Genomic DNA, 25,380 nt, shown 5'->3' on the forward strand with positions numbered 1-25,380 from the left:
TTTTTATGTAGCTTAAAGGAAAATGAAGTCTTTGCTGAGCTTTCATTGCTGTTGGGAACCTCCATGTACGTATGTGCACGTGTGTCTATACATAAAAAACCCAAGAGCCATATAAGCATGGATTTATAATGTACCTCCAACAGGAGATGGATGATGCTTTTCCCTTGAGACTGACCATGCAAGGCTTGTTTTGCTTCCCATAGGAACTGCACTGCATTGCTACCGTCGAGTGGTTGGAGCGGACTGTGAAGAGTAGTTGTGCACTCGCTCTGGCACTGGCAGTCACCCCTCGTGTATTTTTGCAGATAGAGAGCTTAACGGTATGAAATTGAGGAAGAAGTGTCAAATCTGTGTCTCAGAATTAGCTGTTCTTGAGCACTTCAGCGAACGAGGAGAAGGATTGTTGGCCACAAATACAGAATCTTCAGTCTGTAAATGCGTTATTTGTAACTTTCAGAATGCCTTGCAAGTGTTAAACATCCTTGGTAAGGACAGCGGAAGTTTCTACAACTTGTCACTTCTGTTTATTATGGTACTCTAACTTTGAGTGTTGTGGATTTGTGCCTCCAACATTTATATCAAAACTGAGAAAATCTGACTTTGCGCAAAGTCTGTAGATTAGATAACCAAATTAAAGTGCAGTTTGAGAACTTTGTGTTTCGTATTCAATGAGAAAATTAAAAATTATGTTTTAGGAGCTAAAAGGGAAATCTGGATAGCTCGACAAGCAATAAAATGCAGTGTCTTTCACATTAAATTTACTTAAAGTTTTTTGACTTAGTAGTAAAAATAAATAAAATTAATAGGTATCTGAATTGTATGAAGTCCCCAGTTTTACTTTTCTCTCTCATGGGTAGTTGATCAGATTCTGAAATTGTTACTGCACGCATTATATTTTTGTCATTTTCAGAAATTTTAAGCATACCATTGCAGATTATCTTGTAGAATTTATAACCAATAGTACATTTTTACTGCAGCCAAACCTTAGGTTTATGGTCTTAAGCCAGTGTCCAAAAAGCATGAACTTATTCAGTCCTTCTTAAATTTGGCATTTTCCTAACACGGGAATTACTTTTATTGTTGAAAGCGGAATTAGAGTATAGAAAATGTTTTGGAGAGTGATTTGTCTCACCTTCAAGATTACAAGTCTTTTAGCATAGAAAATATTTTTTGAGACAATTAAAGCTTTTGAATAACTTGACAGATTACCAAGGTTGTGAGTTTTGGTAGGTGCGTTTTTTTATTTCTAGAGGTGCTGATTATATTACCCGATTTCCTTGCATAAACTTTTAGAGATGATAATTTCTGCTAGTGTTCAAGTTTCTCTTGGTAGCTTTATACAGTAACTGCGTTAGAGGAAAGTCGGGAGCTCTTATTTTAGTATTGTGAAACAATTTGATAGTTCCTTTTTCCAGTCCAGCTTTTCATAGCAGATCAGATAAGGGGAACTCTGTCCCTCAGAGACGCTTCATTTTTTCCAGTGCTAGTTGGCGTAATACTAGTTGCTTCTTGTTCCAAGCCCCATTTCTTACCTGCTGTCTCTAGACTGGTAGCTCTCAAAGCATTTTTGCAGGAGAGATGCTGACTCCTATACAGAAAGTACCAGCTGTTTGCAGCGCTGCTTAGTTATGTTTTGTGAACTAATGCCTGGTGAGTAATCACAATGGCTCATAATTACGTGGGCATGGCAAGAGCTTGGACTCTTTTAGGGGGCAATCTAGATCTTCGTGTTTCCTATGCTACATAGCATTTAATAACATGGAGTGAGGGGTTAAAGTGAGATTTCCTTCCCTCTGCCCCAAAATATTTGCTACAGAAGAAAAATACAATGGCATGGTGTTAAAATTCTGGTCCTCACCTAACCTTTCCTGAAGGCTTGTGCCGTTGTTACAGCACATAGTTCTCCTACCACTAGCAGGTATTGTCTTTGCCCTTAAATATATCTGTCTGTGCTCTGCCTTGCCCAAGAGGAACACACCTGTCTTGGCATTGTAGGCGTGATGTGGTTTAGGTAGCAGAAGTCGAATCCATTTGCGACTTTGCAGATGTAGGCCAAACGTGTGAACTGGCAGTGGAAACATCTGATTTGTGGGAACTGCATAAAGGAGACTTCCATACAGCAGTTTAGGCGTATCATTGTCTTGAAATGACTTTGGTGGGGTTTCTGTATCGCTGGGGCTGGTTCTGTTCTTGGGAGAAAGAAGGGAGTTATACTTTCTTAAAGTTCTTTTTTTTTGTTTGATTTTTTTTTTTTATCATGGCACATAATTTAATCATCAATTCAATAATGAGTTCAAAACTTAGTCAAAAAGGGAGATATTGTTAATGTATATTCGCGTTCCTGAACCCATGACAGTTTTGTTCAGGCTAAATTTCAGCTAGCTACTTTTCCTAAGTTCTTTTCTTGTAAACACAAGGACATGTCGCTAGCAAGGAGGTGTACATCTGAATGTCACAGATGTGTTCAGGCCTATAACGTGTCGTGATTTTTTTGCTGTTTCAAGTGATGCCATGTGAAAACTAATTGTTGATCTTGAGTATTTAAGGAAAAAGAAAGGTTTCTTCTGGCTAGCCTTGGATTTTGCTGATCTTAGCACTGTTTTCCCATCTGTCACATTGTCCTTTATACAGTGCTCTCAGGAAGAAGCAGGAGTTTTCATCTGAGGATAAGCTTGCTGGAAGGTCCATACTAAAAACTATCTCCGCATCTGCCTTGGGCAAATTGGACACTTGGTTTGTGGTGGCACCAGTACTCGTTAGAAGTGTGAAGGCAAGAGCACTCATTTATAATGTACTTACACCAGGCAAGTCCTGTTATAACGGTCAGTGTTTTTTTTTTTTTTTAACTCATACAAGCTGTATCTGCACTACTAGGGTTTAGCAACACAGCTGTGTCAGTAAACTCTTTGTATTGTCATCAAAACCGTGTCTTGAATGCCAGGGAAAAAATAAAGGTTTGACAGAATGCAAGCTCGTCAGATGAATAGTGACCTTATGGATCAGCTCAGATATTGCCCGTACATCAGCTCCTAGCACTAGGTAAGAGATGACTGAAGGACAAAATCTACTGAGCAGCTTTTTCTCTTTACTGAATGAGGACGTAATGAACTAGAAGGAAAGGATTCACAAACACGGTGGGGTCGTGATTCTGACTTGTTTATTGATTACCCTCTCCCACTTCATGACTCAGTGTGTAACTCCCATAGGTTATTTGTCAGGAACTCCCTTGCACAGAGGAGATATGTAATCGTTGAATAAAGTGCCAAGTTCTTTCGGTTTTGTGTAGCAGGAATCAGCTTGGATTCGTGAGAGTTGATCTCAGAATAGTTTAGTTGTTAATCTTTGTGTTGTGCCAACGAGATCTCTCGATAGAGTTAAAAACGGCAGAAACGAGGAGTCACCTGTGGTTTCCGAGTCACCTCTCGGGGTTTGACCAATTGACTCGACATCTTTTTGTGGTGCAGCTTGTGGTGCATGTTGTTACTGGGTTTCTGCCCTACTTATGTCAGGCTAATGCACAGAAGTAAGTCTAGAGACATTAAGCTATACTTGACTGCTTGTCATCTCAGCTAGTTTTTAAATGACTGTTGGGATTGAGGTGAATTGTATGGTAGTCTAACGTAAATAGCCTTTAATTGTGAACTCCCAGATTCATTCTTTTGGAAGGGAAGCCCTAACAGGCGCGCCATGTCAAAGCAGAGAGGTGTAGCTCGTGTTCTGCCTCGGACAGTGCCTGGTAGGAATCATTTAGGTAAAATGGACACTCCCAAATATATCTTCCTAGTTCTTAACTGGGTGGTGTTAGGCTGTTCCTGAGCTACGTCTGGATCGTTGTTTAATAGCCCATTAACTTAATGTCTTAACGTTGTCGTTCCTTAAGTGATCTTGTTCCTGCGTAGGTTATATTTATTAATGATCCTGGCATTCTTCAGATAAATTACATGAAGAGCTATGATGTGTTGAACCTGGATGGGCTCAGGTTGAGCATTAACAGTTTCTAGCAGGCCACAGAACTTGGTCTCTAAAGGAAGTAAGGGAACCGTGGGCAAAATATTGTTGATTTTCTTAACGCTATTTTAAAAAGCAATACTGTAACGTAGTTCTTACTGCGGCTTACTGTTTGGGCAAGTTTTTAATCCATTCTGAAATTTATTTCCTAGCTTTGTTACTTGTACTTGTAACGAATGGCTTTACCGAGTATGATTTTTTTTTGTTTTTTTTTTTGAGGGAATATTCTCTGAAGAAAATTGCACCATAGAGGATTGCACCCTGAGCAGCCACAGGATCGTTCTTGTAGCTCAGCTGTTTTCAGTTTCTCTTAAAAGGAAAACCTCCAAAAAGTGCATGTACATTTTACCTTCCTATCTTGTAATAATAATTATGGTTGGCGGCTTCCTTCCTTAAGTAATTAACTCATGTTTCAGGTAATCTGTTTTTCTTGTGTCCATTGCAACGGCTTTCTGTTTTAAAAACTAAGCCCTGATATTGTGGTGCTAGTGGGGTTTCTTAGGCTTCGTTTGTGCACTTTTTGATGTTAAACTTCATACAATTCTATTAAGTGACTGGAACGTGTACACTGTAGACCATATTGCAACATGTGAAGGCAGAGATTAAACTTGCAGTGTACTTTCTACCTCCCTTTTTGCCAGTTCTTGCCTCTCAAAATTAACCCTTAAATGCATATAAAAAATCTGATATGAAAGGCAAACCTCTAGGAAGGAATGAGAATAATTCAGTAGAACAGAAATAGTTACAATGGAGACTAGCTTTGCATTTTTGCTTCCAAGGGTGAGTAGAATGGTATGTACATAATTGCAGAGCTTTTTGTCATGTAACAAATATTCTGGGTTTTGTGATGATGTGGTAAAGGCATCTGAGCCATCAGGGGGTTGACTACAATGCCAGGTTATGAGAAATTTATTTGACCTTCAACCTCACTAGAAGTGGGCATTACTGTCGTACAGCACTTCTTAAAGCTCGAAGTAAGTTCTTTCTTCTTGAACAGTTTGTTAGAGAGACAAGTTACTTTCTGTGGTGGAATTGTAAATATATACATATATTTTAGCTTACCAAGGAATGGGTGAGGCATCGGTATGCTTGTCTGTATACCATATTGCAGTATAGCAGTAGGATTTGTGGGGAAATGAGTGGGTGGGGTGACTCTAAACAGCACACCAGGGAAAGAAGCTGAGTCATAAGATTTCCTTGAATATGGAGAAAGAACTAGGATTTTAGATACTAGGCATTAGTACTAACAAGCTTTTGTGCTTATGCTGGATCTCTGAAGCCCCTTAAGTACAGCAACCTTATTTAAAAACAATTTCTGCTCAGTTTCTGAAAAAGATAGCAGAGTGTTAAAATGCAATGAATAAAGTAATGTACCAGTCACAAAGTAGAGTGTAGTTTTAGGAGCTAGTAGAGACTAATGCTAGCAGCTGCCCTCGTCTTCCCCAGCAGGATGCAGATGTCTACTAGAGAAGTAGGCTCTTGAAGAGGAAGAAGGATCAGTAAAGTAATTGAATGGCAAGAGAGAAGTCTGGTTAATGAAAAGGAATCAGCTGGCATTTGGTGCTAAAGAAACAAGCAGGGCTGTGAACTGCTGGGGACTTAATTTGTTAGAAATTTTCACAAAGGGAGAAGCTGTCTCTCATAATCTGTTTCATTTTTAAATAGACATTTATTTTCCAATTTTGTCTTTTCTGAATCTATTGAATTGATCTTTTCTGTTCCCTCAATTGTTCATTCCTGTTACAGCAGAGAATTTTGTTTTGTTCAGGGTTTTCATTTTTCTCTGAAATAAGTTACCATTCTTAAACAGAAGGTTTTTTCCCCCCATTTTCATCTTTAAATGGGTCAGACCACAAAGAATTCTGTAATGCAGAGTTGTGAAACTGCTGTTGAATCAGATTAAAGCTTTTGCATGCTGCAGACCTGATAGAATAAGTTGATAATGAATTTTAAAGAAGATGGTAGTGTTTAATGGCATATTCCTCACAAAGTATTAAAACAGATCCAAACTGTTCTAATATTGGAACTGTTCAACAGATCTTGATGTTAGTACGTGGCTAAAGTAATCAATGACGATATCAAGTGTGTTACTTCATATATGTAAGACAGCTGATGCAGTCCTCGTGTCCGCATTAAAATGTGGACAAAATGTGGGTAAAATAAAATTATCTTGAAAGAAGTGCTGAAAAGATGTGCAGAAGTATCTAGAGAATAGCAAAAATACCTTAGATTCATAGTATACTCTTAAATTTTGCCAGCTGGTAGTGCCAGTAATTATTATTTACCATCATAGGCATTTTGTTAATGGCATGCTTATGCAAGTAAAGTCATGGTTATACTAAATAGCTTATTCTGAAGCTCTGAAATAGTTTGAGGTGCGGCTTATGCTCTTTATCAGCCTCATTTCCTCCGTGATATGAAGGTTTTGCATGTGTATTGTATTAATAAGTTACGCTATTTAGATGTGTTTGGGTATGAGACTCTCATGTACAAGTTTGTTTAGCTCATCAAAAAGGGAACTGAGAAATGATCTTGGTGCTGTGCCTAGGCTCTAGAAAATTGCTTGATCTAGTGGAAAAACACATATCCAGAACCAGGGTACTGAAAGATGCAGTAGATGACAGCATGTGAACAATGTGGAATAATGTTTTAATGATGAATACGAGTACCCAATTTAAGTTTACACTGAAGGAAATGATGGCTGCTGCCTTTGGTCAACTGCAGTTCTGCATTTAGGAGTGGTGAGGCCTTCCTGGAAGATGCGCTGTGACCAGAAATGAGTTGGCAGTGGGTTTTGGGTGCTTTCGGGAGGCAGCTGGGTGCCGTGCCATGCCGTGGAGCTGAGCTGGGCAGCCGCCATTCTTGGCAGTGACAGTACTGATGGAGAGGGCAGCCAGTGATTTAACCATGGCTAAACACCGAGAGGAGCAGTAAAATTCTGTCATCTTGTGCAGGAGGGCTCAGTAGCTCATATGATGTCTGCTGCTGTCTTTGAAGTACTTGATTTTTTTTTTTCCCGAAGAGTACAGTAGCTTGCATAAAAACTGGTTCTTGGATCAAAGGGGTAGCTGTCAGTCTTCCTTCCAATTGCTGTGCATGTCATGAGTGAAGCAGTGCCTTTAAAAAATGCATGATTTCTTGAGCTATTTCTGTTTTTATTACTCCAACCAGCCTTCATAGTGGTGAATTCTAGCTGAAATAACAGTAACACGAGATGAAAACTGATTTACGTTGTTATTGTTTTTAATATTGGCTTACTGATCCTCATGAATCCAAGAGGCATTCAACAGAAGAATGGGTTCTTAAGATAAATCACTTCTCTTAGGACACACACTCTTGCTACGTTAAATTGTTAGTACGAACATACCTCTCCTTAGTAAGATGCAGCAAGTTTTGTCAGGAAGAGATAAATTCTGGATCTTAGGCACACGTTAACTGGATGTTGTATGTATGCTTTCACTGGGCTGGACTTTTTTTAATGTGTGCAGTTGTAACCAGAAAGTGGCTGAAGGTTGGTTTTTTTTTTTTTTTACCTCCTCCCTCATTAGGAGTTTAATAAAAGCAGTCACCGTAAACTCTTCTCATGTAAGCAAAGCAACAGGATCTAGCTGAAGGCTTAATATGGTGCAATTTATTTTAAGGGAAGCAAGAGAAATACCACATTAAACTGTGAGGCCTACAATAGACCAAGAAATTAAGATGATTGTACCTGGCTGTTTCATTAAATTGGGAATGAGATTTTTTTGTACACTGTTCGAGTACCATTTTGCACGGGCTGAAAAGCCAAGCAGGCAGACTGCCTTTCAGGCTGCATTAAACACAGCACAGCCGGCTGGTCAGCAGAGGTGACTTTGCTGCTATATTTAGGATTGGTGCGGCCTCACCGTGAATATCGTGGGCAGTTCTGGGCTCCACGACATCAAAAGGATGTCGAGGCTCTCGAGAGCACCCAGAGGAGGGCAGCAGAGCTGGCAGGAGGGCGGGAGGACACATCCTGTGAGGAGAGGCTGAGGCCACCGGCCGAGGCTGAGGGGCGGCCTCGCTGCTCCCTCAGCTCCCTGAAGAGGGGAGGCAGAGGCAGGCCCAGAGCTGCACCAGGGGAGGCTGGGGCTGGACACCGGGGGAAATCCCTTCACCGTGAGGGCAGCCGGACACCGGGACAGGCTTCCCAGAGAGGCGCTTGGTGCCCCGGGCCTGTCGGTGTTGGAGAGGCGCTGGTACGGTGCCCGCGCTGACAGGCGTCAGCTTCTGGGGAGCCCTGCGGTGGTCAGGCGGGTGGCTGGGGGGCTGGGTGGGTCCCTTCCAACCAAACCGTTCTAGTCTAAAAGCAGACTTTCATTCTCCTGAGCTGGAATAGTGTGAATATTTCAATTCATTTGATGCTTTATTTATGCATTATACTTCTGTGAGGGGGTGAAATATATAACTTCTTTATGCTGTGAAAAGTCATGGTATGTGATAAGCGGAAGGGCTGATTTTGCTTTTGTTTCTTAGCTTGTACTGCCAGTATTCCTTCAGCTTTGTTACAGCTGTAAAAGCCTGCCTCACTGAGACCTCGGTGCCTGTTACTCATGTGTCTGTGAGTAACTTTTCTCACGTCACTGCAGTCATCAGCATTACTGTGCTGTTTCTTGTACCAGGACATTGCTTGAAAAAAGTCATGCAGGCATCTTACAACATGCTTTATTTAAAAACAAAATCAAACCTTTCCGCTGTTAAGTAACCATGATTTATACTGTAATGCTTATTTGTACTATTATATAGGCAGCACATTTCCTCACTGTTCAAAATAAAAGAAAGATTACAGTGAAGAGAGAACATACTCCAGGCTACCAGTTCTATTTTTAGAGAATTAAAATATATTAAGAGAGAAACTTGTGTATTGTGCTCTCATATTTGCTATTGCAGCAATTTTTTGGAACATGGTTGTTGTCACAGAGGAACAAACGCTTTTAAGCGTTATCTGCTCAGTTAAAAAGGCAATATATGGAACATATTAAATTGGATTTTAATTGGTTATGTGGTCAATGCAGTCAATAAAAAAATAAAAAGTCTTATATATAAAGCAAACTGTGCGTGGATACTGACGCATGGCATAGCTGGAAATCATATACTCCGTGAAACAGTGGGACTACTATCTCTTGTTATCACAAAAGCCCAAATGTCCCAGTGTGACTGAGCGTGTGTCAGTTGCTCTGTGTCAGTTGTACTTAAATCTCTGGACGTTTGGCTGCATGCCATATTTTTGTTTGACAGCCTGTTGGGATTTATAAAGTCATGTAAGATTTCTAAATTTGACTGTGACACCAGTACTTTGAGGACCCTAAATATCGTTAGGTTTGACGTGCTTGAATATTGGTGAAATAAAATACGTGCCTAAGAAATCCTGAGACTTGTGTAATATTGTCCAGGGTTTCTTTTAACAAACGAATAAAAGTTGTGAGATTTCCCAGAAGGTGAGATTAAGCAAAGAAGCCCAGCAGAGCCCAGAGCCACCCATGTGCTTGTCTCAGTTTAACTCTTCAAGAGTCCTGTGGTTGTTTTTGAAAGCTACAATTAAAATTTTGTGATGAATTTGCAAGGTGCTAGTAATAAGAAACAATTATCATTTGACGCGATGTAAGCTCTGTTCTTCAAATATTTACAGAAAATGTCATTTGGTGTTGTTTCCTTTTTTTCACTTTGCAGATGTGGGTCTTTGCAGTTCTTTCCGATCTCACACAGATGTTGTCATTGTCTATTGTTTGCAGAGCGCTTGTTGGTGTAGTTTGACTAGGCTAAAAAGGGAACAGTTTGTGTATGTTCTCATCGCTGCGTTAAGGACATCTCTGCGGGACGAAGGACTGTCCCTGCTTTTTCTGGCAGGATGTGGCACAGGTCCTTCAGTGCTACATTTTTGCTTCAGGGTTGGTAGGACCCTCAGTCCTGAGGCCTCAAATGATGTTTGTGACAGTGCCGCTGCATTCCCCCCAGTAATAAAAGTGAAATAGCAGAAATGATATATTTGGTTTTATGTAATAAAACATCTTGAAGCAAAACGCCACCTTTGGTAATCAAGCATGTGGATTGCCTTCTTACTGTGGCTGGCAGTTCTTTCCTGATTTTCTAAGTTGCTTGTAAGAAAGGCATACAGAAACTTACCTGATTTGTGAAAAAAGTTGAGTATAAATATATGTTAATGGATTGTTATTAATTGTCTTCTAGTAACTGTACTAGTAGATAAAGTTGTTTATGACTTGTGTATACATACATGTATATGATTTATGTGAAACCCATAACATTTAATAAGTCAGTGCTAGACTATTGTTAATTTAAAGAAACTGCTGAGGCTGCTTTAGTTGTTGAAGCACTATCTGGAGGAAAGCCTAGTTCTGCAAGCCAAGATAGCGGGCAGAGCTTAAGAACAATTATTTGCTGCAATTCTTTATATGTTATGTCTGTTATGCATGTGGTTGTTTAGATTAGAAGTAACTTAGATGTGACCAAGAAATGAGCATAGAGAAACGTTTTCCTGTCTGATGTTTATTCTGGTTCTGTATTATTGTAATACTGTATTTTTTTTTTATATTTTTGTCCTTTCAAAAGAAAAGTCTTAATTCCTACTTGATTTTATTTTGTTCTAACATGTAATCCAGGGAATTCAGAACATGCAGTTTTCTGAGCAAATCCTGCCATGTTACGTGGGCATAACCATTTTTCAGAATGAATATACCCGGTAGTTAAGCTCTATTATTATCAGAGGTGATAGGCCTGAAAGAATCCAGCTTTGTTTTCAGGGCTCATCTTGACTGGGCAGGGATGGTAATCAAAGGGATGGATAAAGGGAACATTTCAAATGTTTCTGGGATGCTAGAGTTACGCCATCTACATTGTGGGGAAATTGTACTTCCCGCCTGTCTCTTTACAGGAAAGAAAAATATCCTGGTATGTGAAAATAATGTTTAATTTTCATTAAACATTGCTTTAAATGGCATTGCGTTTTCATTAAGTAGTAATAACAGTAGTGCTTTTCTTAGAATAGGTTTCTCTTCCATTCACATGTGACAAAGCTGAGGCATAAAATTCTTATGTCTGAGGATTGACCTGTGGTTGTTTCTTTATCCCTTAGGGAATCAGTCCTGTGTTTGTAACCTCAGTTTTACGCCCTCTTAGGGCAGATTAGTGCAGAGAGACTATTAGATGTAGGCAGTTATACTGCAAAATAAAAACAACGAAGTTTTTGTGACCTCTTAAAGAATGGAAGTAGCTGGTGGATGGGTCTTGTTGCTGCCTTCGTGCTGTTATTTCTTCCTTTTGTCTGAAAGTAATCTGATGTAAAAACTGCCTAACTTACGCTTGTCATCAGCTGCGGTAGGTCAGCTGGAGGCATGAAACAGGGAGGTGATGATGTCTGTAGCTGGTTACCTGAAGTATGTGCTTATGGACACTTTCCAGGCTAAAGATCTGGCAGCTTCTGTTCATCTTTTTATTGTTGTCCTTGGAGCAGCCCAAATTATTTAAAAAAAAAATCAAAATAACTCAAAAATAAGCATAAAATCAATATTTTTTATTCTTGTATATCATAATTGAATAGGATCAAGTTTAATGACGCTCACAGCAAAAGAGACAATATTTTAATCAAGGATCAAACTGCTTGGTGTTAGATAGCTAGATAACGTATCCTAGTTGTGGTCGACTTGGTACTAACCTTACTGACGTGTGAGTGTAGAAATTACTAATTTTCAGGGTAATCTCTCTTCTTCGTAATGGCTGTGTAATCTGTGCTCTGTCAGCTTCAACTGTCCTGTGTCTAGCAGAAGTAGCACTGTCACCATTTTTTAGGAGGGATTTCCTGTTCTTTACCTAGATAAAAGTGCTAGATGTGTTTTATGATATTCACTTGTAAGAAATTTTTATTGTTGTTAAAATGGGGGCATATGTATTTAGTAACAAAAGCTTTTGTATACTCATTTATACCAATAATACTTGTCTATTTTGTACACAGAAGTGAATAAATATATATATGTAAATACACAGAGGAGTAAAGGTACTTGGTTTCAGGAGCCAAGTATTTCAGGGAAGAAAATGGCTCCCATAAGACAAATTGAATTTTTTTTGAAAAGATGCGCCAGGTATTTGGTTTTAGTGTTTCTGAGTACCTTATTTAAGTCCTTGTTATTGGTGACAACGTTGGTTTTCCATGAAATGAGTCGGGGGGAGACTGTATTTCAGTATGAAGTTACAGCAATATTGGTACAAGAAAGACAGGACATAGCAAGTGTTACGACGTAGGCATAAGCTGCTGTCTGCAGGCTCAGCTGCATCACGCTTCTAGCTCCTGTGCATAGAAGCAGGCTTTGCTGTCTACTTGGCGTTTGTTATGGAGTGACTGTGGGTAAAAGCATGTACCTGGACAGTCACGGCAGGGCAGCTGAGGCATGATGACTTGTGGCAAAGACCTAATATAACAAAGTGTTTTTCCTGACAACATTAATTGGGATAGTTTATCCATGCTAGTCTTCCCCATATGTGACATTCATACAGTATGTGCCTTCGGTTGCAATTGATGTTCTCTTTAATTTCTTCCTGAAACATAAGAGAATGATCTAAATGTGAGTTCTTAAATTCTGTATTTTGTGTATTAAAAGAATTAGAAGCACAGGTAGCATTTAAGTTTGTGATGGCAGGAATGGTTATTTATTTATTTTATTTATAATGGTTATGTAGTTTAACTGTCAGGAATGGTTATTCCACGTACGAATGCCTTTGCTATACTCTATCTTCATGTGTTGTTATGCTTCTGTTTTTGACATATTTGGTTTTTTTCCTCCTTTTCCAGGTGAAGCAGGAACCATAGAAGGAAGACCTAGTGGCTCGCAACCATGCCATTCCCTTTTGGCAAGTCCCACAAGTCTCCCGCAGACATAGTGAAGAACCTGAAGGAAAGTATGGCGGTTCTAGAAAAGCAAGATATCTCTGACAAAAAGGCAGAGAAGGTACGGTTGGGACTTCTCAGTTTTTAAACAGTATCTGAATGGGGAAAAAAGAAATGTGTAGCTGTTACACTGAACCAATTAGGAATTCTTTTTTATGCTACTCTGATAAAGGATAGGTTATTATGTACCTTTGAAACGGTGTGTTTCATGTTGTTCTGCTTTGCATTTTAATACCACTGGCAGATGATGTGATACTTAAAATAATTTGCCGATGGTCACAGAGCAGAGTGGCTCTGTTATTGAAACCAAGGAGCTTTGCATCTCCACAGCTATCAGAGCGTGTACTCTCACCCTCTCTTGCCTTTTCATCAGTCCACAGGAAGATGGTATGGTGTAAAGCTCCTGTGCTGCTGCAGTTTCATTTAGATGGGATGGTTTGCTAGTTCAGAATCTGTACCTGTCTTTCAGGATCTGTGCCTTGCAACAGTCATTTGCTTCTCAACTGGTAGTCTTGATAGCTTCACTAAAAATTACCCCCGGATTCAGACTGTGTGCAGCAGCAACCTACCTATTGACTCGTCTGACAGGCTCATTTACTGTTTAGATGAAGATTTTCCCGATAAACTCAGCAGCAGAGCATAGATGTTAACACTTCCAAAGTAACACCCTCAAACCAAAACAAAACAAGAAAATGAAACACTCCCCATCCCCCGAGCCCCCCCCTAGTTTTGAAGCAGGCTACAATACCCTCTTCAGATCCTCTCCCAGGGTTATTTAACTGTTTTGTGCCAGTCTTGGCATCCTTAAAAAGTCAAGCGTAGAAATTAGTCACAATCTTTTCTGTGCTCACCGGTCTTCTGAGCAGTGTGGCCAGCCTCACTTCATCCAGTTTCAGCCAGGTTTGGCACTACCGTTTAAAGTGTAGGAGAATCTGGGTCTTAAATGAATTGCTGGCTTTACCTTGATGCTCTCTGGGATCGGCATTCTCTACTGCAGTGCCGGGATGTGTTATGTTCCAGGTCTCTTGCAGTGTGCCATAGTATTTTTTTTCCTCAATGCTTTTTCTGTCTTGCCTAGGACTAGGGCTGTGTGGTCCTGTGCAGAGTGCATGCTCTTGTCTCGTTGCAGTTTTTTTCCTGGTTCATGACAGAGCCTTAGCATAAAAGCTGGGAGAATTTTCATTTGCTGCTTCTTTTCGTCTTTCTCCATTAACTGACTCCATCTGTCAGGAGAGGAGGAGTAGGTGCATGCTGAGGAGTCTGAGATGAGACTTGGCACTGCTTCCTTCATATCAACCTCATTTTTAATTCCTGGAGACGTAGCTTAGTGTTGAAATCTGTGCTCTTTTGTCATCTTTTTCTTTTTGCATAGACCTCTAATAGGGAACAGGCCAGCTTCATTCCATTGTGCATAGCTGTGTGCGGCATCACATGCCTTGTTCTTGGTGCTGTAACTACAGATTATTACGTACAATTTGCTTCTTGCTGGCCTTTAATCCCATACCTCCATCTTCTTTAAAGACCTCATTTACGGGTCTGCTTTGACAAGAAATAATGTACCAAGCCTGCAGAGTTACATCCTGTGTCATATAGGAGACAATACGTTCTGCTTGGAGGAGAAAAGAAGGCCAGTCATGTTCACTAGGTTAAATGTGAGGAGGGTTAAATACTGACATTCATGGTACTGAGCTGGGTGGTGCTGGCCTCTGTCATCCTCATTGTTCACAAAGAGGACGAGCTGATGAATCTGAACTTTCACAACTCCTGTCCCCATGTGTCCATGCGCAGGTTCTTCAGGAAATAATTGGTTCATTAGCAAGCCAAGACCTCTGTGAAGGTGACTGTGGTTGTAGCAGTTTCTCTCAGGTTCTCAGTTTGGTTAAAAAGAAAGAGATCTTCAATAACCTACAGGCCAGTCATCACTTCTTTGAAGGTCTAGCTGTGATTAAATATGATGAATTCATGCCCTTTTCCTGACCAGTCTATTAGTTTGTTCCGGGGTGTGCTTTTGTAGCCTGTCAGATAACAACAGAATTTTCAGGCCCAAGTAGCATGGTGTGTATTCAGTGTTGATTACTTTTTGTAGTAAGGGGACACCCTTTTGGGTGTTACTTTGTTATTTGTCCTACTCTACTTTATTTCTTAAAACAAAGTACACAGTTACATATTTTCTTTACTATTGAACATATGGTATTTGAAACGTGTAAATTAAGCTAAAAAAACTTCAGCACATGTTGAAGTGAACTAAACATTTCAAATATTAATCATTGTTTTAAGTATTTCTTCTACAAAATTAAATTTGTTGTAAAGGCCCTTCTGTTTTATACAGTATATCTGGCTGAGGTTCCAAAGACAAACCAGTACTTTTCTACTGCAGTACGACAGTGCTTTGTTTTCACGTGTAGTTCAGAGTAGGTCTTACCATGCAGTAGCAGCACAATGCTGTTACGGAAGTATTTAGTTTTCTACTGTGCTTCCCATCGGTTTCCAAGCATGCTTGGAAATACAGAATTTGAAAAAGAATTATATGAATGATTTTCTTTAGAAGTTAAAGTTGTAATTATTGTTGAACAGATTCTTTGCTCAGATTCTTTGCAGCAAAAGATGTGAAATAACAGGAGTAGTCATGATGCATTTTGTTCAGTTATGAAATATTCTACTCTAATACTGTCCAATTTATTCTATAAACAAAAACCTGAAGCTTTAGAAGTGAATTCTAGTTCTATGTTACTTTTTTTTTTTGAACTGTGTGAATACTGGAGAAAATGTAAACAGGTAATTCTCCAGGTCATTTTGAAACATTACTTAGGCTTGCAGTACATACTTAGGAAATGAGATCTGAAGTGCCTGTAGAAGCTGGACTGTGTCTCCCTGCTGACAGTCTGCCTTCCATACCACGACTCTGGGTGTGTTGAATGCAGCCTGTTACTTAGGATAGAGGCAATAGCTTACTCTCTTATTATTTTTGAAGAGTAATTTCAGAAACTTGAAATGACAAGTGCTTTATAACTGAAAAAGTGTTCATCACATACACTGTTAGTTTTCCTTTCCTTGATTTTTTTTTTCTTTCAGAAAGAGGAGGCTGAAGGGAAGCAGAGGGGAAGGGAAAGTCCTTTCACACAAATGGGACCTACCTCTGAGCTAGCACATTAGTTAGTATTTCATTCTCATCTCTTCCTCCTCTTTGACTTACCTCAGCATTTATTTTTATTCTACCAGTTCATTTAGTTTGTGGCACACATTTACTGTCGTGAAGGTAAATATTTACTCATGTAATAGACTTGTTCTTCCCTACCCTCTGACCTTGGGTTAACCTGCTCATAACAGCTCCGGTTTGGGCTTCCTGATAATAGGCTCAGACACATTTTTAACCTGTGCAGGTTCCCTATTGCCAAAAAAAAAAGAAACACACCATAGATCTTAGGCTGAAATATGAATCCAGAAAATTGGATGTCCCCCCCTCCCTTTAAACAGTTCAATACAGTGGACTGTATGCTATACGCATGGGAAAATGCAATATGCTATTTTATTTGATTCAGGTTTCAGTGTAATATTATGACCTGGTCCCACAGACATAGATCAGATTTCATTCAGTGAGTTAACAGTGAAATTTACAAAGCAGTGAAATTTTGAGCTTGTTATGCACATGTATGCAATTAATTCATAGTTGAGAGAAAGCTAAAGGTTAAGTGCTCTGCCCTGCCTACTGCGTGGGGCTGTTACCCAGAGGATAAAGTTGGGGACAAAGGTTTTTGTTTGCCTTTTTTTTTTTTTTTAGAAGAGAAGGCGGGCTTCTCTTCTAATTGAACTTAGCTCTTTAATGTTATCTTCATGACAGATGTCTGCTGAAATCTGGTGCAATCATTTTTAAACTTAATGCCTTTAAATTAGTGGCATTGATGTAGATAACCATATTTTACAGAAACTTTGTGTTTTTGTAGGATTTTTAAAATCCACTCAATTTCAATAGAACTATTAAAATTGCGTTAGTTGCCTGTGGTAAATATAGCTATAGGCTAGACAAAATGATAAATACAGGCTGAAAACTGTAGGTAGTTTCCGTTTTTTTATGAATGTTTTCATTAATGGTGCAATTTATGCAATTGCATTATTGACGTGGATGGCTCTCCTAGCTGTAGGTCTAGAGCCTACTGTGCTCTCCTGCTCTCTAAGTAAAGACGATTGTTATTTGATAAAACTGGAGTATTAAAGTTGTACAAATCTAAATGAAGTATTTGGTATTTTGGGAGTATCTGTGATATACCCCAGAGAGTATAATAAACCATAGTGATTTGTAGCTATAAAGACATGCAACAGATTCTGTTGTGACAATCATGTATGTGACTTCATGGTGTCTTGTTTTGATATAATACCTTCCTATCCCTGGGAAAAAAAAAAAAGAGAGAATTAAGTACTGTTTTTGCTTTCCTTACTTGAAGCTTTACTTTTAGAGTTTGACTTATCCTCAGACATTATTGATTATCTGGCACTATTGAATTTTAAATGTGACTTGTCACAGAATTTCTTTCTAAAACTGAAAAGTTGTTCTTTCTCAGTATCAAGATCTATATAATACACATATGCATCCTGCATGTATATAACATATTCTGCTTATATATTAAAAATATAATATATGCCATGTCTGATTAGATCTGTGTATCTTAGGAAATCTTACAAGTAATGCTAGTTAGCCTTTCCTTTTCTGTCTTGAATTTTTAACCATTTTTTTACTTACCTCTTGACTTGATATTTAATGTAGCATTATATTTTCAGGTGTAGCTATCTAAATTCCATTCTGCATCTTAAATGGTAAAAATAGCTCTGCATGTTGTGTGTCTGTAATACATTAGAGAGCTCATGGAATAGAGGAGAGTAGAGAGAGATTCTAGAAAAAGCTTGTAAGAGTTTTTCTAGTCCTTTTGATGTTGAGTTTTAGAGTAGAAGAGGAGAGAATATAGAAATATCATCTACGGATATATTGTGCACCAAAAGACCTTGGTTATTAATAAAATACTTTCAGAAAACCTCATATTTCTATATTTGTGTGTATCCAAAAATTATAGTTTGGCCTAAGTTGAGATGATACAAGCAAGTCTGCTTTATGTTTTCATGATGAAAATGATCAAATATTGGCAGAGGTTGCCCAGAGTGGTCATGGAGTGACCACCCATGGAGCTGTTCGGAACATGGCTGAACATGAGTCAAGTTGATCAGGATGATAGGACTTTGAGGTTGGTCGTGCCTCAAGCAGGAGGCTGGACACTGATGGCCTCCTGAGGTGCCTTCCAACCCAAGCTGTTCTGTAATTTTGTGTCTCTTACCATTAATTACCACTAAAGCAGCGTGTCATTGCAAGATCAAGTGAAGCACCTGCAGATGGTCTTGACAGTTGTGAAGACAATGAGAAAACAAATTCAAGTCCTGGTGTCTCTTCTTGCAGCTACTGAGTTGTATGTTCATGTTAGGGCAGAAGGCTTCTTTTGAAAAAGCATTCACTGTATATTTTTTCCTGTTGGTTTGTAAGTATTTCAGTTGCTGACAGTGTCCAGGAGTGATGCTGAAGGAGAACTTTTACATCTGATCATTAAAGTGTGGGGAGGGTGCTCTGTTTTCTGGATTCTCAGTATGAAGAATTCTTCACTGGCATTCTTAACTGCAGGTGTGTCCTCCGTGTTGCCACTGTCTTGCTTAAAATAGATAACTCCTCAAACCTCAGCATTTCTTCCTCCTTCATCTTGCTTTCTAAATTAGTGTGCAGGGACAAACTACAGTAGAAGTCTTTATCATTTCTTCCTCTTTTCTTGGTGTGCTTCAAGAACATCTCTCTGTAGCTCCAGATTTGACAGGCGTTCCCGTTCTTTTCTTAGTAAAAGTGTATTTCTTCTGAATGTTAAAGAAATAGAGCAGTTGTGTGCCATAATACCATTGTAATATGGTGAGCTGGCTTTCTCGTTTTACATCTTTAGAAGTTGTCTAAGCAGGTGCATTGAACACCTGCTTCTTGCTGTCGTACTGACAGTGTGCAGAAAATCCCTTGGAATTTTATTAAAGGAGGAGACAACTGGGAATAGGAACCGGAATTAGTGAGAAAACGGAGGCAGTGGGGAGTGGAAAGTTGTGGAGGAGCTAAAAATGATACGGAGTCTCCGTAAAGGTCATAGAATCCATACTTGCATACCTAGCAAAGCTGGAATGGCTTCGTCTTTAATAGTGCATGGGTCATGCTGATCTTAAACCTCTCTAGATATAGTCCACAAATGAAATCTTTCTGCATATCCCTTGTAAGACAGGCAATATCCAGAAAGGTGTCATTCTTTCTCTTCATTAATTTTCCATGTGCTACCAAATAAATACTTTACATACCTTGTAGGCAGGTTCATCTAATGACTAAAAATCAGTGCACTTAAAAACTGTTCATACTTTTTAAGCACGTGAAAGGCTAATGTAATATAGCTAAACCAGATATTTAGGGTGATAATTTTCAGTGTTTTATCCCCAAGCTATGAAAACATACATTTAAAGTAGTTCTTCCCTCTCCCCTCCAAGATAACTGTGCTTTAAGATTTAGAAATAGGTGTTGAGAAGTGTTCTTGTTGATTTTGTTCAGTTTTACTTATGAGAACTCCGCTTCCACTTCTAAACATTGCCCTAGGCCTACACAGCAACTTAGGAATTCCTTGCACTGGCTTTCGAAAACGAGTAGTCGGACCTGACTGCAAGCATCTTACATTTCTATTGTCCCCTGTATTGATGTTTCCTTTTGAAGGACCCACTTTTTGTGGCTTTGCCATTTTTTTTTTTCCGTACTGAGATAACCTGGAGCTTAGGTGAGGTTCTCTTCAAGGTTTTCCTTTGGTAAGGGAAAAAACATCCATAGTGACTGCAATGGAAGTCTGGTATTTGCCAGAAAACGAAATGCAAAATCTGTAGGAGTACATTTGGTCTCTCTGGGCACTTCACTAGACAGGCACGTATCTCTGTCATGTTTTCCAATGTGATCCTGTGATCTTTGTTTTACTGTATGGAAATTTTGTCCGGTTCTTTTCACACTGTCACTATTCTTTAGGGGATTTTTGAATGGGAAGTTCAGAGGCACTAAAAAAGAAGAGATGTTACTGTTGATAACTTGTCAACTAAATTGTTTGTGTCTTGCCTCTGCCCCTTCCTTTTTTTTTCTTTTTTAATAACGTATAACAGTCTTGTTTGCAGAAAGATCATCTATTGTTTTCTTAACAGGTTGTCATTTCCTGATTTTTTTTTTTTTTTCCTCCCTAATGGAGGTTTGCAGTTGATAAGAATAGCGTGTGAAGTTACAAAGAAAAATGACATTATCTGTGCTCTAACGGTATTTTTTTCCCCATTTTCTTTAGGCCACTGAGGAGGTTTCAAAAAACCTTGTTGCCATGAAAGAAATCTTGTATGGCACAAATGAAAAAGAACCACAGACAGAAGCTGTGGCACAGCTTGCTCAGGAGCTGTACAACAGTGGTCTCCTTAGTACCCTAGTAGCTGACTTGCAGCTAATTGATTTTGAGGTAAGAAGAGAAGTTTGATATTTCATATATTGTATATTTTAAAATAAATACATCTGAATTCCTGTCTCTTTAACTGGTTAGAACATCTTTCGATCTACAGCTTCTATTTTATGGCTGGGGACAAATCATTAGAAAGAGAACTCAGTATTCCAAACTATCTAGAAAATTAAGCAAATACTGAATATGAAATCACTGAATTTAGGCACCTAAGCTGCCCAAATTGAAGTAGATAAACCTCTAATCGCTATGATACAGTTCTGTTAAAATTATAGAATAATCCTTAATCGTTGTGTAGACAAAAGGATTAATCTCTAATAATATTACTAATAATATCACTAATATTACAGTGAACACAAGCTGTAATACTATAAGCCACCTCTGTATTCTCATCTTATTAAATAAAATTACTTTCAAAGGAAAATTATTATAACATTTAGGAAGAATTCAAAATGTGTAAGGTAAAGCTGTTCCTCTTATTAAGTCTTCAGTATTTCTCTCTCTTTAGAAATGATGATGCAACCTTTTCTGTTTTCCTCTTTTTCTGTTTATATATTTATAAGCAGAATATGTTATATATTCTGCTTATATATATATATATAAACAAACACAAGATTTTATTGACTACTTCAAAATAGCAGTGCTTACCCTTATTCAAATATATCTCCATTCAAACCTCTACCATATGTCACCACATCACATAGAATAATCTAGTTTCCCACTGCCATGGTGAAAAATCACCCTATTTAGTTATAAGAAATTGCAATACAATTGGATTTTCCTGTTTTCCCTGAGGTCCCACAAGAAGTGTGTGGTTGTGCAGGAAAGGAGCCAAAACCCGTGTATCTCACCCCACAGCCTTGACCATAAAGGCCATACCACTTAAGGTTGCTTAAAGATGGTATTGTTCATAACCAAGTTGTTCATGATGGGAACAGACTTCGCAAAAGTCCTATTGTAGTATGATGTTCCAAAAATAATAGCTTTCCTCCCTGTTCTTTCTTCTCTCCCCTCCGCCCCTTGCATAACTCCCTCTGATGCGTGTTTAATTGTAACGTGGTGGTATTTCTTTTCCTACCCACACAAATGTTTACACCAAACATAAAACATTCAGGTTATTAAATAAGCAAGGAGACCTGGGAAAGTTGAGAGTGAATGCTGAAATACGATGGCCTTTAATTGACGAAGAAAGGAAATGATGAAACGTCATCTGGATTTTGCTGACCTCTAGATTCTTATCAGTTTGGTGTTTACTCGGGTCAGTTATTAGAGAAGGAAACCTTCATTATCTTCTGGTAATGAAGAATGATAACAATTTGTACAGGCTTGCTCTCATTAAAAAGAACTATTCATTTTATTCTAAAGGGACTGGAAAGGACTGCAAGTAGTTTCCTGCTTTTAGATTTTTCTGCTGTTTTGTAACATGAGGATATAACCATTCCCCCTTGAGAGAGAACAAGTCATTCACGTTGGTTTCTAGGCTGGACCACGTCTGCTTTTTAAGGATGGGATCTGGCAGGCTGTCCAGCTATTGTTTTACCTAGAGTTAAAGTCAACACACCTGAGCTCCAAACCTACACTAGATTCAGATTTTGGCTTTTATATCCCATATCTCTATGATTTGGGGCTTACTACATTTGAAATGTTTTTTTCTGTTACTGAGAGAGATACAAACTTGATTTCCTGTTGGTTTTTAAACTTGAAGATTGAGTTTAGCATTTATTCCTTCTGGCACCCCCACTAAAGCTTGAGACCATTCAGAGATGAAGTAAATGTCACCTTTTTTTTTGTCAAAAACTTTGCTCTTCTTGAAGAGGATTTCTGTGGTGGATTCTGAGGTTATAGACAGGGACTGTTTACTCAGACACTTCAACCTTCGCAACAAACTTAATGTTTTAATCTTGTGCATAGGAAACTGCCTGACTATCTGAAACTTTGGGTGGAAAGGCCTGGTAAAAATTATATCTGTAGCCAACAAAACCATCTACTTACCAGTGTTACTAACTTCCCTCTTATCTCCCTGCTGACTTGTGTGTTTGTAAGAGAGACGGCATCCCTTCTGGAACTGTATTTTCTGTTCTTGCTCTTCTTTAAATGAAGGGAAAAACAAAAAACACACACAAAAAAAGACACAAAAACGCCTTTTGCATAAGGGGGCCTGGATCCTTCTGCCGGGAAGACAATGCTAGCACAGTTTCACTCTCACCTCTCGTGATCGTGACTATTGGCACAAGGTTCGGTGCCTGTTTGCTCGTGTTAGACCATGAGGTCACTTAGCAGTGCTTTTAACAATAACTTGACTTGGTATTACTGCGTGCCACTAGCAGTTCACTTCTGTGGAGAATAAGAAAATGTTGTTCTGGCTGGTGAATCCAAAGCAAAATGTGAGATCTAGAGCAAAATTGGCAATGTTAGTGAATGAGAGTCGATGACTATATTATGTGGAGTTGGAGTAAAGCAGTTTCTGGAAACACTGCTCTACTCATTTCAGAACAAAGAGTTTTGGTGTTGCTTTAGGCTGGCTTTCAGTGGAATTGTAATCAAGAAAACAAGCATTTACAAACAAACTCTTATATCCTGGAAACAACAGTGCCTCAAACTGTCTGTGGTAATTCACAAACATGCCATTTGTAAAAATACAATCCTCCTACATTTTTATAAACATTCGATTTTTTTTTTCTTATGCAATCTTCTTTATGGTGATTGGAAAACTGAAGTAGTTTTGAAAAATTGCTGCTGTTTTTTAAATACTTGCTAATTAAATGCGCTCTGAATTTTACTCCAAAGCTAGAAAAGGTTACCCTGGGAATTTATAGTACCAGGTAGAGTTCATCAAGAAAAATGATCTATGTGTGGTGTGTGTATAACATTCAGGAAGCCTTCACGTGGAATGGCTTAAAAGGCCTTTCTTAGCAAGCCCAGTCTTAGTACAAGTTTGCTTGGAGTTTTTTGAATTACATCTGATAACACGTAGTCGTGAAGTTGTATTTATGGCAGTCTGAAATGGAAAGTTCATTGCAGAAATTTGGCTTTTAAATGATGCATGTGAATGATGGTGAGAAGTGCTTATATTTACAATCAGCTTTTTGCCCATACCAATTTGGCATCTTTAGCTGTGGTCTGAAATGTCCTAGAAGAAATAAATAAGAGGTGTATATCTGTTCCACAGAGAACATTCCCAGCCACTTTGATGTTGCCTGGTGTTATCATTGTGCATTTTTGTGTGTATAATCTGTGCTGAATTCAAGCATCTTGTTCTTATTTATACTTCTTTGTCTGTTGAAAAATGTGAGACTTGCATTTTAGGTCAGTGGGTGAGTACTCTTTGTAGTTTTATTTATTTTACTTCCATAAGTTCCAATTTTAAGTTGAATGTTAACACTGCAGTCAGAAGTGCTCTACAGACAGCTAATGGTGGAATTAAATGTTCCTAGAGAAAGGAAGAGGATAATGGAATATTGAAGAAACACACTTACAGGCAGAAGCACAGTTAAAAACTGGTATGTTATTGGCAAAAAAACAAGAATAAAGCAAGTCCAGGAGACTGAAGCTACACAGAGGTGTCAGATAAAATATAAACTGGCTTTATTTCTTAACATAAATAACCTGTGATCTGGCTGAAACATCTGGCTGATACTGTTTAGAATGTTCTGGCATATTTGAAATGGGTATAAAGAAACAGACTATGTATGTGATCTGATTAAGATCAGAGTACAGAGGCTGACTGAACTGCAGAACTCACTATGGTGTGAATGTATGAGATAATGGTAACGTTTAATTCTTCCTTGAACAGTGGACTTGAATATTATGTGTTTAACTACTAATGTTTTTGACAGGGCAAAAAAGATGTTGCTCAAATTTTCAACAACATCCTCAGAAGGCAAATTGGTACAAGAACTCCCACAGTTGAATACATCTGCACTCAACAGAATATATTGTTCATGCTGTTAAAAGGGTATGTATGCTGTGATCAAGTAAGCGTGATAAATACACTTTTTAATGAAGTAAGAAGTTTGTAAATTCAAATTCATGGAGAAACGCTGAGTTTTGAAATACTTTTTCTTCCTTTGCAGTATGATTGTTCCCCCCTCTCCCTTTTTTTCCTAAGGGCCTATAAATCCCCTAAGTAAAAGAATATTTGGGTAATAAACACCAGAAATAAAGTTTTGCATGAAATGCGACTGAAAATTGAGAACTGTTAGTAACCTAAAATATTATTACTAGGATACTGCAGACATTTTCTGTTTGGTATACTGTTTGATCCAGTTGAAATTATTTCCTTCTGAACTTACTCATTTATCCAGTAGTAAAGGCTGTTTTTTTTTTTTCCTTTAACCACTGTCCTTTCCAGTTTGCTGTCCTATCCCATGGTATTAGTTTGTCTTAGACATTTTATTCATAGTGATTCATATTCCTGTAGTCACATAAATGCACCAGCTCAAACTCAGCCTAACAGAATGACTCAGAGCACATGCATGTTAGCCTGCTCTTTCTTCCTCCATTCTTGTATTAGGGTTGGAGCTAGGTGATCTTTAAGGTCCCTTCCAACCCAAGCCATTCTATGATGTTACTTCTGGTTCTTAGTGTTGGAGAATCATGTCATACTGAACACATTGTTGCACGTGTAGAGCTGTGGATCTCAAACCTGAAAGTAGAAATATGTTGTTAGCATTTTCTTGTTAAAATAAGATTTAAAAACATTGAGAATGTGCTACATGTAAAAAGAATTGTTCACGTCTCTATTACCATTAACTAGGAAAGTTCTGAAAGTTGCAACTCCAATATATAATTCTGGGATAGAAAAGTTCATCAATATTAATAAGCTATTCTTGAAGTGTAGCCATTTCAAGTATTAATTATATAATTTATATTAAAACTTCTGGGTAAGCTTACTTCAGTAAGCTTCCATGGACCGCAGTTGACTAG

General features: G+C 38.5%; 1 protein-coding gene across 2 annotated transcripts in view; it reads left to right on the forward strand.

Moving 5' to 3' along the window:
* CAB39 (calcium binding protein 39) overlaps positions 1–25,380 on the forward strand; it is a 41,067-nt gene that overhangs the window by 6,739 nt on the left and 8,948 nt on the right. For both annotated transcript variants that reach the window (XM_083849309.1, XM_083849310.1), the window contains exons 2-4: positions 12,827–12,983; positions 20,293–20,457; positions 24,291–24,409. In XM_083849309.1, coding sequence (XP_083705435.1) covers positions 12,870–12,983; positions 20,293–20,457; positions 24,291–24,409 — 398 coding nt within the window. In that variant the 5' untranslated portion in view covers positions 12,827–12,869. The remainder of the gene's footprint in view (positions 1–12,826; positions 12,984–20,292; positions 20,458–24,290; positions 24,410–25,380) is intronic.

Source organism: Anser anser, assembly GCF_964211835.1.
Source record: "Anser anser genome assembly, chromosome: 9".
NCBI classification, from domain to species: domain Eukaryota; kingdom Metazoa; phylum Chordata; class Aves; order Anseriformes; family Anatidae; genus Anser; species Anser anser.